Source organism: Sander lucioperca, chromosome 14, assembly GCF_008315115.2.
Source record: "Sander lucioperca isolate FBNREF2018 chromosome 14, SLUC_FBN_1.2, whole genome shotgun sequence".
NCBI lineage: Eukaryota > Metazoa > Chordata > Actinopteri > Perciformes > Percidae > Sander > Sander lucioperca.
In genome coordinates, this window is record NC_050186.1 from 19,918,025 (window position 1) to 19,937,282 (window position 19,258).

Sequence of the window (19,258 nt, forward strand, 5' to 3'; positions counted from 1 at the left end):
GGATGTGCTGTAAAACTGTTGTAAAGCAGATTGGACACTTTTTACTGTTTGCATCGCATGACATTTGTTTTTCTCTGTCCCCCCCTTCCCCTCCCCCTCCTGACCCCTCCCCTCCTCTCTCTTTGAATGGACTGTTTGACGCACACACTGCCATTTTGTGGCGCAGTCTGCTGTGTCGTGGCTGCAAGAGAACAAGAGTGTGAGGCAGGTAGAAACAGAAATGTTTACTGGGTTTAATTGAGGCCACAGTTTGTGTGAAAATCTGTCTTTTTTCTTTCTTTTTTTCTCCTTTTCATTTCTCTATAAACACCAGCCCAGTCAAAAAGTGTCAACGAGCCTCGCCAGTATCATGATATTTGCCAGTTCCTATACGCCTCAGACATAATACAAACACAGCCCTGATGACAGATCTTGTCAGCTGTCTGGCTGTCTGTCTATCCAGCTATTGATTATCCTTCAGCAGGAGGTCATAAATGACCCATGATCATCTGGCTGAAAAACATATTTCCAACATCTGACCTGTCACTAGAGGTTAATCAAATAAACCTTGCCGGCCCTATGGAGCATGACTTTGCAATTATCCGTAACTTGCTCCTCCTGTGCTGCCTTTTATTGCATCATTAATACGTGGGAAGCTGCGGTGACAACTGAGGGTGATGGCAACTCTAAAATATGTTTTTAAAAAAACACTGCGTGGTGTGTTTAGTTGCCTTGACTTACAGGGGCAACATGCAAAATCTGATGTTTTTAAAAGAGAACTTGAACATCTCAAAGCTTTAACAGAGAAAAACCAAAATAATGCCAACAAATGACAAAGTCAGATGTCTATCTTAACTCCAATCTTGAGAGTGACTTTGATGCCAAGATATTTATTTACAAGGAGACAGACAAACGCATCACCTCAACATTTGCTGTGATGGATGGGGATGCTGTCACATTCAGGATAGTGTCAATAAGAGATGTTAATATCAGAGAATGGAGGGTGGGAGGGGTGGAGTGCCGCTGTCATGATTTTTATCTCTGCTACCTTTGGTGCCACCTCCTTCAGTCTGTTTGGATGGAATTAAGGACGCTAACAAGAACTTCAGAAGAACACGCTGAACTCTTTGAAACAAAGGCAGCATTTTGCGTGTTTTTTTGTTTTTTTTTAGAAGGGTGTGAGAAACATAGACAGTGACAGACTTATAGGACTAACTTAAGACAAGGTTGTACATTTCCATAAAAATGTGGATGCTAGGAAAGGGATTTCTGTGCCCATTTTTTTTATATTTTGTGCACAGGTTGAGAAAATAAATGCTTCACAATATCCAGTGTATAGTAGGAACATATTGCACAGATTTACATACATTTAATTCAGTGTCTTGTCATTCCAACGCAGTGCAACCTGCTAAGAATCATGAACGTGTGTAATTTGTATGTGCAAACTTTGCTAAAAGTGTACACTGTTTACAGTGTATCCACAATTATAGATCCAAAAATGGACACTTAACACACGTCTTCATTTATATTCTCCCTGTTTCATTAGCATGTTGCTAACAGGTTTCACAGAACTGGATAACCTGAAGACTCCAGAAATGGTCAATTAATTGGCAACTGTGGCTCTTAAACTTTGGAAATGAAAGGATTGTTCCTAATGTCAGCTTTAGCCAGCAAATACTGCTTCAATAGTAAGTCTGCTGAGGACCAGCAGAGGCTGAAACATAGCTGATGAAACCACTGAGATTGTTTGTTTCAAGTTGAGAAACCTTCCTGTTAAATCCACTCCCATGTGCAATAATATCCAAAACATCTTTGTAACATCCATGAAGGCTGTCAGCCGTGGCTACAACCAAGAGAGTAAAATAGAAAACAATCTTACTTGCAACTTGGAAATTCAGATCCTGGTATTTTGGGGTAAAAAACAATTAAAAAGTAGCCTCTTGCAGCAGGCCTGAGCCAGAATGTGAGAGCAGCAGCAGTCCAACTGTAACCCTGGGAATGTGTGCCATCTTGCATGATAAATATCAGTGATTTGCTCCAGGCTTCAGACTGTTACTCACAGGAAGTCACTGTTTGAGTGGGTTTACACAGATGGAGACCATTCTTAGTCAACATTCACATAAAAAGCAGTCTGGGCCCTTTTTTTGTTTCTCTTATTTTTTTCTCGCCTCCTTTTCATTGTGTGTAGACAGTGGCGGAGCTTTGCTGTTTTACTGGGTGGGAGACGACACCTTTATTTGTTTGAGAGCTCTAACTTCACATTTCACAAGGAGCTGCAACTTCACACAGACATGCGTAAGTTCGACCTCGTCATTCATGTTTTCACACAAGGCAACAGATTTTTATCCCTTCTGGGAGTTACAATTCTTAACTATCGTGTAGGCCTATAACAATTATTACATAATTGTCTTAATTGTCAATGTTTTTTTTTTATATAATCACGGTTTCTTCACAATTATTTTTGAGACAATTAATTGTACAGCAAAATGTGGAATTGTTACAGCTATACTATCATGTCGACAACAGCTTGCACTTGCTTCCAGCTCTGATGATGTGGCAGGACAGAATGTAGGCTGTGGTTCCCAGCAGTTATTGGTCTTCTGGTCTACGTTATGAGGAGTTTCTCCCGCTGTACTTTAGGACAAGGCTTCTGTCTCCTGCTGAGAGCCATGCTGGACCTAAAACATCTCCGCATATGTTGCTTTAACGTGTCAAAGAGGCCTGCAGGGCTCCTCTTAGTTGATGCTGCTTGTGCCACTGGTGGAAGAAGTATTACGACATGACAAGATTCATGACAAGTTCACATCCTGCATTCAAAATGTTACTAATATAGCTACTAAAGTATTATCAGCAAAGCATTCATGTTAATTGTGAAGAATGGCCTTAACATGTTGTAGCTGGTGGAAGAACCATTTTATATGCTCTTTTAATCATCTATAATAATGCATCGTTATGCTATTAGTTGATATTATGATTGTATTTAAAGTGTTTATCTGCAAAGTAACTCGTGACTTTGAGTGTTACGTAAGTAAAAGGTACAGTTACCCCTGAAATGTAACAAAGTAAAAGTCGAAAGTTACAGAAAATGTAAATGCTTTATAATAAAGGTATTTTTAGGAATGTTTATAGCATTTAAAGTTTTATTTTTATTTTTGTTTCATTATGATTTTTAAGATTTTCAGGATATTTAAATTTTTTAGGGACTCGTTGGGATTTTTTTTAAGAAGAATTTTAAATCGGCTTTTGTCTCAAATGTAAACTTGTTGGCTTCTTTTGTGACCGGTAAGTTTGATCATGTAAAATCAACAAGCAATATTTAGTTTTCTTTACATTTTTCTCACCAGTGTACTTCATGAAAAAAAAAAAGGTGTCCCTGATATTCTCTACAGTTTACACATGGTAGCATTTAAACTAAATCTTTATTATTTCAATTCATTTTAAAACTTTTTACATCAAAATTGTACTTAGAGCATTTTAGTCAATGTACTAAGTTAGTCTGTCACCACTGATTGTTATGAGAATTCACATTTAGGTAGAGAAATATAAAAAGTTGTTGGTGGATTGGATTTCTACCTTGAATATAAAACCATTCCAGGGAAAGCTCTGCATGTGTCCCAGATTAAGTGATCTCCAACCAGATTATTTGTCAGAGTTGATATGAAATGCTGTTTCTGTTGAAACAAAGGGCTACCTGTGGGTAGTCTGCTTTGTTAGTCAGCTCTGAAAAGACTTCTTAACTTTCACTTTGATCTGGAAACATCTTTTCTTATTCAAAAGATGTGTGCTGTTAAATTGTTTCTGGGATAAGAAAGAGACATCCTGCTGGTACATTCAATACTCTCCTCTTTGTTTTAAGAAATCTATTGACTGAAAAGTTTCTCTTCATTTGAAATTTTACACTTTCAGCTGAGATACTTCCAGTACAAAATCTGCTGCTGTCACAACAGGCTCTGGTGTATTTCATTTAAAGGAAGTGACTACATTGTATTGTAGTTTTGCTACCAGCCTCAGATGTTAGTTGCTAAAAGGTTGTAATTATCTACTGTTTTATTGCAGCCATTGTTGTAATTGGCACAGAAGTTTGTGAGAAGGAATCATTTCCTTTTTTTCCTGATATTTGCAGCTTTTTTTGCCGTTAGGTTTGTTGTCGTGTAAGCATGCACGTCAGCAAAGTCCCAAACACATCATTATGAAGTTTTTATGAAGAAAACAGAAGCTGAGGAGGTGTTTTAATCTGCGTCCCTGTTTCTCCCATGCTGCTCTAAACGGAGAGATTATTTCAACGCCTTCACAAGTTTCCTCAAACAACAAAAAGTTCCCAGAAGGAAATATTCTCTTTTTTCTTGCCTGTGCTCCAACAAATATTTACACCGATGTGATATAACCCCACACTTTGAGAGACATATTTAATTTTCGTCCATTTCTTTCTTCTCATCCAATTTCCTTCCTTTTTGATCCCAGTCTGCTGGTATCATCACCTTCCTCATTTAAAGCTTGAAGGCGATCCTGACACCCGGGACGTCATGTGAAACCATGAAGGACAGGAAGCAATAAGTCGGAGAATAGCAGCAATCTTCAGAAAAGTTCTTCATTCACTCTCACTCCCGTAGTTCTCTGTCCTCTTATCCAGCCTTGAAGATAAAGAAGAAAAAAAATCAATACAGAAACACAGTGTTAGATAAAAGCAGAGAGGGGAGAGAGCCGAGCCAAGTTGGGTGTAGTGAATTAAAGCGATCAGAAATTTCCCGGCCACTCAGCCCTCAGTCTACATAACCTAACAGCCCTGTCTTGCTGCTGTCTATCACTCTCCACTCTCTGTTCAATCCCTCTTTGTTCACTTTTGATTTCTTTTTGGTCTATTCCCCGTTTGCTTTGTGTTTTGGGATGAAGGACCTGCTCCCATTCAGCTGCAATAACTGCTGAGTGAAGGTTTTGGATATTGCAAGGGAGCCTTCCATATGAGCTTTGACAATTGCTGGTCTCTCTGGAGGGACGTGAGGATGGACTGGAGTGATCAGTCTCTTGTTTTTAGCCGGACTAGCGGCGTGCCTCGAGGGATAGCAGTGTCAGACCTCTTTGGTCCAGTCTGAAATATTTCAACATCTATTGGATGGATTGGCCAAAAAAAATTGTACAGACATTCACGATCCCCAGAAGATGAATCCCGATGACTTTGCTGATCCTCTGAACTTTCCTCTAGAACCACAAGCAGGTTGAGATTTTTAGTGAAATGTCTCGACTACTATTGATAGATTGCCAAAATATATTGTGTACAGACATTCATGGTCACCAGAAGATGAATCTGTCCGACTTTGCTGATCCTCTTTTCCTCTAGTGCCACTATGAGGTTGACATTTGTGGTTTTAAGTGAAATGTCTTAACTACTAAACTATTAAGTGGATTGCCATGAAGTTTAGTACACATGTTCATGTTTCCTTCGGGATGAACTGAAACTTTGGTGATCCCCTAACCTTTTTTTTAGCACCATCATCCGGTAAAATCTTCAATGTGTCCAATACTTTGGTTTATGACCAAATTCCTGCAAAACTAATGACATTCACATCAGCCTCAGCTGTACTTTGTGTTCACAGCTAAACAGCTAACGTTAGCATGCTAACACCCTACATCAGCATAGTAATGTGCCTCAGTTACTCCCAAATGTTCTCAATATATTTACTGAATTTAGCAATATTTCTAAACTAAAGAAAATAAATTGAAATAATTCACATTACTTCCATGTAACAAATCCAAAGCTGATCGGAGATGGTGTCTGAAATTCCCATCGTACCGTATTTTAAACAACGTTTTTGGTATCATAATCAGGGTTCAAAATTAGCACCATTTACCAGCCAAATGCTGGTAAAATATGCAAGTGGATGGTAGATTTGCTTCACACCAGCCCCAAATAAAAGGTGGCTGGTAAAATTTGAACATTCACTAGCCATTTGGCTGGTGGACGAAAAAGTTAATTTTGAACCCTGATCATCATATATAATGCATTTAATTGACATTAATTACTGAAATAATCATACCTTAACATCAGCATGTTATTATTGCCATTGTGAGCACGTTATCATGCTAATAGCATGTAGCTCAAAGCACCGCTGTGACTAAGTAGAGCCTCACAGAGCTGCTAATGGCTGTCAACTTGTTTTACCTGCTTCTTGTACAAATATAAGTCCACCTGTATCCCCTCTGTCTCTCAGCTCCTCAGGTACCAGATCACATTGACATCTGATGAGCTGTAGTAGATACCAGGGCCACGTGTGATGTTCTGCAGGACGTACTTCAAAAGGGGTTGAGGTCATATTTCACGGTTTCAGGGCTGAGGCGCCGTCATGAATTAATTAAAATCCAAATACCCAGTATTGATTGTGTTATCAGGCTAGTGCAGCTTGGGCCCAGTGTATTGATCCAGCCTGTGATTTATGATCATTTTCAAGAAAAATCCTTTTGTGTGATTATATAAGGAAACAGAGCCTGAGTGAGTGTAATTCTTTTAGATCTATTCTGCAGCACAGTGCCGGTGGTGGAGGGCTAAACAGACTGCCACCCTGAAGCCTCCCAGAGGAGAGATATTTTCAACTAAAAAAATAGTTATGATCCAGTTGGTTTCATGGAAAACTAAATCAAATGAAGTAGCAGGCTCGACAGACTTATAATGGCTGCAGTCTGTGGCTTTCAACCTTTGCTCTTCTTACTGTTTGATACTTCTAATCATAGGATTTTACTAAATTCCCCAAATGTGCATTAAAGGGTTAGTTCACCCAATTCTCAAAAAGAAAAGCATATTTTCTCACTAGTGATTGGTGGTCTGAATTACATCCGATCAAAACATAAAAATAAAAAATAAAAAATGGGGTTGTATAAGGTAGTTATTCATCGTCAGTGTACAGTAGATGGCGGTCAGCACGCCCCTAGTTTAAAGCAAACAGGAGTCCTGACACGGATGCAATGTACTGCTGTGGACGTAGACACCCTGCAAAACATATTTTAGCCAATTAAAAAAATCAACATCTGTTTTATCTGTGTTTGCTATATTTACAGTATTTTCATCGCTTTACCTTGCTGTCAGACAGCCCTTACCGACAGGGAACTAAAGCCGAAATATACATACATACATTTGCTCTCTTTAAAGCCACCAGATTCTTTTGACAAAAACAGTAATTGTACCTCGCAGATCACGAGAGTTGCCGGTTTACCGCTGCCTCGATCGGTTTGTTTGTGTTATTGTGCGACTTTGGTTAATCCAAACTAACCCTTTAAAACACCAAAGTAGGAAATACACTAACTATGGATAAGTACCTGATACAACCCCACTTCAAAAAATCCAAACTATCCCTTTAAGTATAGGGAATGACTGTGGTTACATTTCTAAAAAAGCAACCAATAGCTATCAGATTGATGGGGCACAAAACTCTGGTTGCCCACATGAAAGTGAGATGCACCACATGGTCATCCAGCACTCTGACAACCACACCCATACATTCTGCTTTGTTAAAGGGCACACCCCTACATTGGCACTAGCGCCCAAACTGTGTGCTGCAGATCCGTCCAATATGAACATCATTTAGTGATACTGAGTTTGCTCAAAGCACAAAAAAACGACATTTGAAGAGGTCGACAACAAGGTGTCTTTCCAAAACAATTACAGCCTTAGTTGTTTTTTCAAATGTGTAAAACAACGTGTGTTTTCCTGACAAAATTGTGGTTGTGCAAATAATGGCTATTTGGAAGGCACTTACAAACATATCATCTGTCCTGTCCATGCCAGATTAGAAAACAGTTTATATGCATTGTACTTGAAGAAAGACAAATGCCGGTTTTGTCATTTAAGTCTCAGGACTTGCTGGTTGTTGGTTAGTTGTGATAAGTAACCTCATGTGGACTGTCCCCTTTTATTCCCCCTTAAGTTGCGTTTGCATTTGTAAAAATAATGTTATTCCACACTGTGTTTTAATGTCATGTATATTCTGTATCAGCCCAATTAAATATTGTCTTGTGCATCATTTTATATCCATTTCCCCTTAGTTCAACCTCATATTTATTTACTTTGTGAACTTTGGGATCTCCACTAGAATTTAAAATAAGGTTCTTGGGGTTTGAACAATGTTTGGCTACACAGCATGAATTTATAATGATCCGCTGGCGGGTCATTGAGGTTTAGGAGCATAAAATCTAGCTGAACTGTCTAAAGTCTTGGCCTAAACTTCCCTTATATGTTATGCAGATATTGACAAAACAGACCTCCATCAGAATTAGGTTTTCCCCCTTGCTCAGTAAATACCTCAGTATGAAGACATAGGAGCCTCAAAGTCTTCCCCAGGAGTCCTGTCATGTCTTTTAGCCTGACATATCTCTGCAGAGCTTTGCATTTTTAGCTGATCGCTGTCTGCCTCAGCGGGTATTAACTTGTCATATCTCCATCTGAGGCCTCATGCTCCGCACAGCAGCTCTCACATTTCTCAGCTGGCAGCGGCTGACAGGACACTGCTCTATCTGCTCCTGCATTCAGCTGCTTGTAAATCACAGACTTTTACTGTAATCTTCATATGGACTTACAGTGCTTGCAGGGAATCGTCTCAATTCTGCGGACTCAATTTCCACTTTATGTGGACAGTACGTCATTCTTGTTGACAATCTCTCAAGCTTGTACACACAGAGTGAAGCTTAAAAGTAACGAAAGTAAGTAATGAACAAAGTAATGTCTAACCTAATTAAGTCTGTAAACTGACCATTAAAGTGTTTGATGCTGTTTTAACCTGTTACATGTGCTGTCTTTAAGTGATTAAATATTTTGTTAAAAATATTCTTATTAATGGCTTTCACTTAGTGAAGCTTTGTGTACAATCCCTGTTTGTTTTTCAGATTGTATGTGTACTTGATTTGTGTTACAGCATCCCAGTGAAGTGGACAAAATACCATGAAAAAAAGTAACCGAAACACTTTGAAGTTCAATGCACTAAAATGACAAGAAACACCTTTAACCTTAATATTTAGGCCCGTAGCCTGTAGGGGGTATGTAGTAGGGAGATGTGTGTGTGTGTGTGTGTGTGTGTGTGTGTGTGTGTGTGTGTGTGGGGGGGGGGGGTCCTACATCAACTTATATTTTAACATTTCGGCCCCCTGCTTCATTATATCAGATCCCAATATGTAATATTGGGGTGTAGTTTAAAGAAAATAGTCAACTTCAATTTATACAAGTTACAATACAGTTAACACATAATATCACATATATGCATTTGCAAGACATTAACTTTTAAGGACTTCTGACGATAATTCAATAATATAACTGGGAGGCTACTTGTTAGTCATTTTCCCAACCAAACCTAGAAAAACAAACACTCACATTCTTATCTGTAAAAGCCTCATGTAGGATTCATGACCTCAGTATTTAACTCCTGGCTATGGTCCTGCTTATATTGCAATCTAGTGCAACAACTCCACTAACTACTGCCTCAAAACTAACTGGAGACTTTGACACGTCTCTGGCACGTTGATAAAAATGAAACATTTTAAGCTTCACAGTGGTAGTGTTTGTTGCACGACTGTTTATTTATGTTATTGTGTACAACTCCTGTATGTCTTTGTTTCTTACTATATGTCTCTATTTGGTGTAATTTCATGTATCCATTTACTTCCTGCAGCCCTTTGATAAACTGAAAAGTTTATATTTAGAGTCATTTATTCTTGAATATAATTTATGGAACGGCCTTGTTCAGATGCATTGTTCTGCTCATCATACTAAATCACGTGTCAAACTCAAGGCCCGCGGGCCAAATCCAGCCTCTTGCAAATTTTGATCTGGCCTCAATTTAGGTTCACAATAAATATTGGCCAGCCTAGATGTGCACCATGTTGACCAAACTGTAAGAGGAAAGACTATGAGACATGCAGTAATACAGTCAAAGATATTTGACTTTTTTTATTAAAAGCATGTCAATAAACTATACATGTCTTGCCCTTGATATGATTCTCATTTTCCAGTGTGGCCCTTAGTGAAGTTGAGTTTGACAGCCCTTAACTAAATAATACAAACTGATACATTTGTTCCTCTAACAGATGAACGCAATAATTCAATTCAAGTGGTGCTTCAGCCCGTGAGTGGTGTCTGCGTTAGTGTAGGCCAAGTTAGAATCTGGAAGAGATCATGGTCAAGTAGTTACTAGTTTGATTTTGTGTGCTGACGCTGGTTACAAAGAATCAATATCGAATCAAGGAGGGTTGAGTTTCCAGATAAGCCCTCTTGGCCACTCTGGCTATTCATCATAAGTCTGTAGAAACCTGATAGGTCAGAAGAAATTATATTCCAGCAGGAGTGGGGCCTCCTTATCTCTCCATAGCAGGGGAATGGGAGACATGCCGATCAATACCAGGCTGTTGTGTAGTGCTTGCAATTATCAACAGCTGATTCTGTCCTCCCCCAGCTGCATCTTTTAATACCACATAATTACAAGTTTTGGGACAATGCCTGGTGAAAAGGGATTACAGCTTTGGTGAAGTATGCTACATTCCTCTCTCAGCTTTGAAATAGCTACAGTCTGTGGAAGAGGAGGATCAAACAGCAACATCAAAGCAGATTCTATATTATACACTTCATATACTCTGATATTTGGCTTCAATTGAAATTTATGAACTGTAGTTGGTGATTAAATGTCAACCAATCACAAACACAAACAAAAACTACAAAAATGAAGGTCTCATGTTTTCCTTCAACACCCTCATTAAACTCGACTCCATAAGATAACAGACTGAGCTCATTGGTTTACCCTCCACACATCCCTGATCATCACTCAAAGGAAGAGTACTTTTCCAACTTAAGAGACATTTTCAGTCTATTATGGCGCCAAATTGTGGGAGGTCGTAACAAATGAATCAAGGGCTCCAACATCTCCTGTGGTATCCTGGCAGCAGCCTATCGCAGTCGGCTGAAGGGCATCTAATGATGGACCGGAGGCGGAGGCAACAAGGAGAGCGCCGGTGCCTCGGATAAACCAGGGAGTCTCACTTCCGAGAGCCACCAGTTTGTGATTGGACCTAACTGCTACCTGAGCGAGATTTTTTACGCACGTTTTTAATCCGTCTGCGAGGTTTTCGCCTGTTACGCAAGAATTACCTCTTCTAACGCGTCGACTTTGGACTTTACGCAGTTTTTGGAGACTCAGCATATCGCCTGTCCTCCTGTGGAAGGATAACTGCCCCTGCTAGTGTTGCTCTGCTGTCTTAAGTGTGTGAGGCGACAGATTCAACCGGGACATCCATCCATCTGCAGCCCGAGAAGGCAGCTCGAACTGGAGCGTTTCTTTTGACAAACGCTCATCCAAGAGTTCAGAAAGAAAACAAGTCAATCTTAAACCTAAACGGACACCGAGATGCAGCATTTGGCCACAAAGTTAAACCCAAGACTGCTCCACAACGCATGAGCCCCTCACAGGAGTTTATATCCGACTAAAACATGTCGGAACTGCTTGGAGTTGTGCGTAAAAGCAGCCGCACACCGGACAGGAAGTGAACTAATTATTATTAAACCCCATCCCTCATTTCCATATCTAGCCTGAGTTGGTTGGACCGCAGCCAATCACCCAACGAAGGGCAGCAAGAGTCGTAAAAGCATTATCCTTCCTCCATCACAATTACACTGACATGCGCAATCTGCACACGGGCATCAACACCAGCCACCGTTCGCTTATTTCACCGACCCCGCTCCCTCTGAAGAGTCCCATTCGCTGCTTGTAGATGAGTCGGCGAAAGGCAGCAGCGAGTCGCAGAGAAAGATCAACATGTCCCGCCGCAAGCAAGCCAAACCGCAGCACCTCAGGTCAGATGAAGAAGCGACAGAGAGCGGACTCCTCTGCAGAAATGGTAGGTGTCCGGGAGGCTTTAAACCACTTTCACTGGGTGTACTTCAGCTGCTGCTATAAACAGGAACAACTATCGCTGAGGAACAGCTTCATTTAAGGTTTTTGTTGTTGTTGCAAAGAACATGTTTTAAGTATAGGAAAATTACTAAATTGACAATTATTGTAGGTCCACATATTTCTGAAAAGGTGGACGAATTTAGCAAATGAAACTGATCTAAGTTGGTTTACTTCCTGTTTCTGCCTGTCTTAATATATAAATAAATATAGGCCTTTTATATATTTTACATTTTAACATTATTTAGTTTTCACCCTTTCAGTTTTGAAATCTGCCAAATGAAACCTTGTTAGTATTAAAAGGTCTCAAAAAGTTTATGATTTATGATGAGAAGGGAATTTAATGGTGCATTTTAATTTTGATTCATATTTAATGTTTTATCAAAAAGATGGAACATCTCATGAATTAAACTATTTTCACATTTTATTTAATTTTTCCTTCATGTTTAACAGTTTTAGGGGGATAGGTACTGTAGAAACGAGACCTGTTGTGATACAGAATAAACTCGTGGAAATAACCACGAAGAGATATGTTAAAAGAGTTATTTCTTAAGATTATGTTCGAGGTTATTCTGGGTTTTGGCTTGAGGCCTTCCTGTCAACTATTACAACTTTTACATTTAAATCAGAAACATTTACATTATAAACCAGGAGAAGATATGTTACTGTTGTGCTCAATTAACAACCTATATTTTCAGTATAAATTATTAAAACAAAACAAATTAAATGGATATCAGCATCCAGTATTTCTTAATATTAACGTTTTTAATTATTAAAAAATGATCAGCCTGGTACACATTATTTGTAACTACTGTAGATCTCAGTTCTTAATCATATTGCCAGCCTATGTTATGGCACACCAGAAGCCTATAACATAATTTCTAATATTTTAATATTTAACAACAATTACATTCTGTCCTTATGTACGTGCAGGAAAGATTGGATGTTATTTGAACGCTAACAGCTGAACACTTACTCACATCAGCAACAATATTTTAACCATAAATGAATCTTTAAACTATTGGATATGTGTTTTATGTTTGTGTTATCCAAAAATTGATTGAATTGTGAATAGAATTTGGCCTGCGCTCTCTAAATCTGGTGCAAACTCTCTGAAAAAATGGGTTTACATCCTACCTGGCTTTAACTGACAGTTCATAAATCTAAATGAATCTGAATTAATCTAATGTAATATGATTCATGTGTATTTATTTATATCAATATCGACCTTGTTTATCATTTATGGCACAATTCTGAAAAGCAAAAGGCTTGCGAAAGACCAAACCAATTCCACACATTAATTCAAATCATCATCACAGTTCTTGTTCCATGGTTTGTCAGTGATTTATTTATTATTATTTGCGGCTGTGAGAAGGTGTCGAGTGTGGAAGAGGCCCTCCTCACTCAGGCCCTCCCACAGCCCTGCAGCCACGCGGGGGGCTCCGCCACTCGGAGATGGGCTTTGATTGAGCCTGCTGACTTAACCTTTGTCAGCCTCACCCTGCGAGGGGCAAGTGCTCCATGTCTGGATCATAATACAATTAGTAACTCTGAACCATTGACCTCTTCAGCCCAGAGGTCACACAGAGAGGCAAAGAGGCATCAACGCTGGGCTGAGAGTCTGTTTGCTTTTCAGCTGCAGCTTCATGTTTTTTCTTTCTCCTCATCGCCGAACCACACAGCAAGAAACGAGACATAAATCTGTTGTCTGCTCCTAACATTGAGCGAGGGTGACATTTGAAAAGACATTTCTATCAGTGTTATTATATTTAGAAATACATTCAGAGCTTTAAATCCAAAGTGATCTTTTCTTTGTTTTTTCTGGAAGTAAATCTTACAAAGCGCAGACAGAATCCTGAGCTAAAACAGTAAAAAGTGTTTTTGCTCCTGTGTTTGCTGAATCGCCTTGGTGATCTTCAGACCACCCACATGGTGAGCCAGCGACTCTGATTATTTACCTCTGACGAGTTTGACTTTCAAATAGATTTTACCCACTCAGCTGTGGTCACACTCTTCTTTTTCTACACTGAAAATAAAAAGATTTAAAATCAAGTTTTTATGATCTCAGATGTGAGACAGTTGGAAGCTAAAGCCTGTGACATGTTAACAAACTTATTACGCATTAATACAGACATTGCAGTGTGTGTTTGCATTAGGATTGAGTGTACTTGTATAATTGTAAGTACACCAGACATCCCAGTCTGTGTTTAGCTTGAGCACTCTGGGACTCTTCTTTCAGGTGGTGAAACATAGTGATAACTGGAGTGTATTGACTACAGTTGGAAACACACACACACACACACACACACACACACACACACACACACACACACACACACACACACACACAAACACAAACTACGTGCACACACGGTAGCACAAACATCCACATTCATGTTAAATTAGCACAAACACATACACATTTAAATTGTCCACATTTACTGTGTTTAAGAACCAAGGTTCAGCACATATATCGGCCACACACACACACACACACACACACACACACACACACACACACATACATACATACATACATACATACATACATACACACACACACACACACACACACACACACACACACACACACACACACACTCAACACATGCACTTGATTTAATGATTATGTGGCAGAAAAGAAAATATTTTTCATAATATAAGGAAATTATTGTTGCAATTCAAATGAAATATGTTTGCAAAAAAAATGGAATAAAAAAAAAATTTAAACTTCATAATATCTATATTTCTATTTTTGGTACTTTTTTAAATTGGTGTTCTTAAATTTGTGTAGGGAAGCCCGAGTATAATTAACTATTGATTTCCTCAAATCCTTCCATCTGGTATTGCTGTCTGTTTCTTAATGGGGCAAAGCCTGAACAGATGCAATAGTGAAGTGTAAAATCTTAAATATCACTGTCAAACAGAAGGATTAGATAGAAGGTTAGATATGTAATGTGTTTTATACAGATTTTATTTTTTACAGATATAACCAAATGATAAAATCTGTATAAAACACATTACATATCTAACGCATTTCAATAAAACTCCTTTTCTATATTATATTCTGGGTTTTTATTGGTTTCATGGACTTTTTTTCTCCTGTAAATTGAGAGCTTAATGACAATGTAAACGTGCCAAACTTTGCACAAATCCTCTAGGTATTTACTGTAATAAACACAGAACTATGCTGTCTATTGAAGCTGTGATATTAAATACTGAGGCCTATCGTTAAGATTATTAACCTATCGATATCGAATCACGTGTGTTCTTCTAGAAATTAAAACACATTAGTGTTCATCAGAGTCTGATCAGTAATACAGCAATAATAATAAATGTATAAAGTGTTTCAAACTGCTTGGAATATATGTAATATATATTATATGTAATAAATGCAGTGATTTTCTGCTTAAAAACACACCTCATCACAGGGAAGTGTTGTACAGTTAAATTAGTGATTGTCAGGTTTTCTAATCAGTTAACTACAAGTTTTTGCACAAAATGTGGGACGCGTGCAATGTTTGTGCACGAAGATGAGACACATTACTGAAATGTATGAATGAAAAAAAATCAATACATTGTATGGAATTTCATTATCTGTCTGAATGCACATCGAGGGGTCAACTTTATTGAACTTTATCGGTTTTTCGGGAAGATGATTAACATCTGAAAACAGAGGGTGTGAGTTTAAAACCTTTGTCCACACTTTAAAGCGACATTTATTCTCGGCCTGTTGAATTTTAGAGAAGAGAAGTATACAACTGGTGTAAACATTTGAATTGGAATGTTGGCTTCCCTATAATTTTGTTTCAAACAGAGAAAAATAGGTGGCTATCATTTGCAGTTAAAACTTGGATTCCCATTCAGTTTAATCTTTAGTAGCTTCATTATTCAAAAAAAACATGCATGTATTTTCCGCAGTGTATGAAAACGTTATATAAGCTTTTTATATCAAATGATCTGTTTCTAGATGTGTTTTGCATCATTTTATTAAAAAAAAAAAAACCTGCTTGTAGTTCAGCTTGACATGTTTGTTATCTTTGGACACTTTGGGATGTCTTGTGGAATTTCAAGTTCAGTGGGTTTGAACAATGCTTGTCCACACAACATGAGTTTGGAAAGATGTACTCGCTGCTCTGTGTGTGGGGATTAATTGCAATGTGATAAAGGAAAATGTGTCCCTCTGGTGAAATAGCAGGATGATAAATGATCAATTATGCATTCTTAATCTGTCTTTTTTTTCATGCTTTCAGGCACCGTGGAGGGCATGGAGAGAGAGGAGACCAATGGAGGCTGCCACAGCAGTGAGGAAACACACATCTGTGACAAATGCTGTGCTGAGTTCTTCTCCTGGACTGAACTGAGTGAACATCAGAAAGTCTGCACCGAGGATCCCTTGGTGCTGATAGTGAAGGACAACAACGGGATGCCAGTTCCTGAGGAATCTCCTATGGGACCCTCTCCCGTTCCTAGCATGGCGTCCAGTGACTCGTCTGCAGCCGAGTCCACAGGTGCTGGCTTTGAGCTGGGGGAGACGCTGGGGAATGACAAGGACAGTCTGGATAATTTAGAGTTAAGCATGGTGCGTGATGAAGCCATGGAGCTTGAGCATCGGCCACAGGACAAATACACCACAACCTCCAGCCCTCAGCCTCCAGATTCAGCTGAATCCACTTCCCCCCAGATGTCAGCTGCTGGCAGCTACAGCATGCCGAGTACAAATGTGACGCTGGAGATCCTTCACAGCACCAGGGTGGCTGTCGCTCAGTTCTCCCAGGGGATCAGCAGTGGTACTGGAGGGAAGGCAGCTTCAGCAGCCATCCCAGTGATCCTGGAGCACCTGCTGGCTCTGCAGCAACAACAGGTCCACCAGCTGCAGCTTATTGAGCATATCTGCAGCCAGGTAGCTTCAATGAACAGACAACCAACACAGGCAGCGCTAAACCCAGTCTCCAGATCTCTGTCTCTGGCACCTGACCCTTTCCCTTCTCAAGGCATCATAACTCCTCCCATCCTGCCACTGTCAGGAACGATGCCCTCAACCATCAATGGACAGGCTGCTGTTTCTTTGTCTTCTGTGCTTGACAAGTCACAAAGTCTCCCCTCACAAACTGCATACGGGCAGTCCACCTTTAGAGACGTAACATGTACCTCAGCATCCTCGGAAAATTCAACACCATCTCTCTCCAGTTGCAGCAGCAGCATCTCCACGTTACTGCCTCCTTACACAGGCTCGCACACCAGCAGCATCAGCTGCGTTCAGACTCTAAGCTCCTCCAGCCCACTCCCCCTGGGGCAGAGCAGCCTCCTCAGCTCATCCTCCAGCCTGTCATTTCTACCTCAGAGCCCCCCCAGCAGCGTCATTTTCCCCAATCCCTTGGCTAGCATCGCCGCCACAGCTAATGCACTTGACCCTCTCGCAGCCCTGTTGAAGCACAGGAAAGGGAAACTGCCTAACATGCCCTTGTTCGAAACGAAGCCCAGCCCAGAGGAGCCCTTCTTCAAGCATAAATGCAGGTTCTGTGCCAAAGTGTTTGGCAGCGACAGCGCTCTGCAGATCCACCTGCGCTCCCATACAGGAGAGCGGCCCTTCAAATGCAACATCTGCGGCAATCGCTTTTCCACGAAAGGAAACTTAAAGGTCCACTTTCAGAGGCATAAAGAGAAGTATCCTCATGTTCAGATGAACCCATACCCGGTGCCAGAATATCTTGACAATGTGCCAACAAGTTCTGGGATTCCCTATGGAATGTCCATTCCCCCAGAGAAACCTGTCTCCTCATGGCTGGATAACAAACCTGTTGTAGCAACTCTGCCAGCCACTATGGGTCTTCCGCTTTCCTCCACTATTACCAGTATTGGAGGCTCAAATGACCCTGTAAGTGTAACACCATCTGCTAAATCTCCCTACCTGCCAGCTCCTGGTGAATGTGTATCTTTGTCACCTAACCACAGAGGCAGTGAGGCTCATTTCTCTCCTGTTTCAGAGTCTCCACCATCTAACCGTGAGACAGAAGCGTCCAATATACTGGAAACAGAGGGGGTACACCTACCCCAAAATTGCTCCCTGAGACTGAGAGCCAACCCAGCAACAGAAGCAACCAGCACCACGGTCCCATCTGTGGTCACCACACCTCAACCCGTCACCTCAGCGTCCCCTGTCTCCAGCTCTCCACCTCTCTCGTTCAACTCAGACGAAACTAAATTCCCAACCGGTGGCTTCCTGGACTCTATGCAAACATCTGAAACCTCAAAGCTTCAGCAGCTGGTGGAGAACATTGACAAAAAGATTACAGACCCCAACCAGTGTGTCCTCTGTCACCGCGTCCTCAGCTGTCAGAGTGCGCTAAAGATGCACTACCGCATTCACACCGGGGAGAGGCCCTTTAAATGTAAAGTGTGTGGCAGGGCTTTCACCACCAAAGGCAACCTAAAGACACACATTGGTGTTCACAGAGAAAATCCTCCTGTTCAGGTGCAACACTCATGTCCCATTTGCCAGAAGAAGTTCACCAACGCTGTTGTCCTTCAGCAGCATATCCGTATGCACATGGTCGGGCAGATTCCAGACTCCACCCTGGTGGACGGGCTGCAGGAGATGGACAGTGATATCTCATTCAACGACAGGAACCTTGACAGCCTCAGCAGCAATGGCAATGACCTCATTGATGATATTTCAATGGAGGAAGATAATGAGGAAGAGGAAGAGGAGGTAGAAAATATGGAGGAAGTTGTAAATCCATCTAAACCCTTGATCTCTGATTATTCTCCGCCTAAGTCCTCCACCATTGTTTCAGGTATAGCTGCACTGGAGAACCAAATGAGGATGATTGACTCTACTTTAAGCCTAAACCACTCCTTTGGTATAACATCTTTAACAAATGGTTTTAATGACAGCAGCCAACTCAATGTTAAATGCTCTTTATCGGGGAAAAGGCTGGAGAATTGCAGCCTAAACAGCCCAAAAGTGTCGGAATCCTCCTGTTCACCAAGCGTGTCAGTGTCTCCAATTCAAAGCAACTCAGAAGGCATGACGATCAAATCACCTGCAGTGAACAACAACAGGCCAGAATCCCAAGAGCCTTTGGCAGCCTCAGTGAAGAGAGAGCAATCTGAGTCTCCTACCTCTGCATCAGCAGCTGCAGTGGCCCAAGAGCTGAGAGGAATACAGGCCAGCAAGCTATGTGTGAAAGAGGAGACTCCTTATAGTATGTCATTCCAACTGAGCAGAGAAAGAGGTACATTTATGTTAAAATTAAAATTGTAGCCTACTAAAGTTAAATTGTGGTTCAAATTTATTTTACTTTTTATGATGTCTCAGTGTTTAATTTTATGGGAGGAAAACTTCACCTCTGCACTTTTAT

The 19,258-nt window shown here is 40.4% G+C and overlaps 1 protein-coding gene across 2 annotated transcripts in view; it reads left to right on the top strand.

Annotated features, from left to right (window-relative positions):
• sall3b (spalt-like transcription factor 3b) overlaps nt 1-19,258 on the top strand; it is a 50,941-nt gene that overhangs the window by 29,846 nt on the left and 1,837 nt on the right. The window contains exons 1-2 of one of the 2 annotated variants that reach the window (XM_031295733.2): nt 10,664-11,841; nt 16,148-19,132. In XM_031295733.2, coding sequence (XP_031151593.1) covers nt 11,760-11,841; nt 16,148-19,132 — 3,067 coding nt within the window. In that variant the 5' untranslated portion in view covers nt 10,664-11,759. Of the gene's footprint in view, nt 1-10,663; nt 11,842-16,147; nt 19,133-19,258 lie in introns of those variants that run through there. The other variant, XM_035991214.1, reaches the window with a different exon arrangement.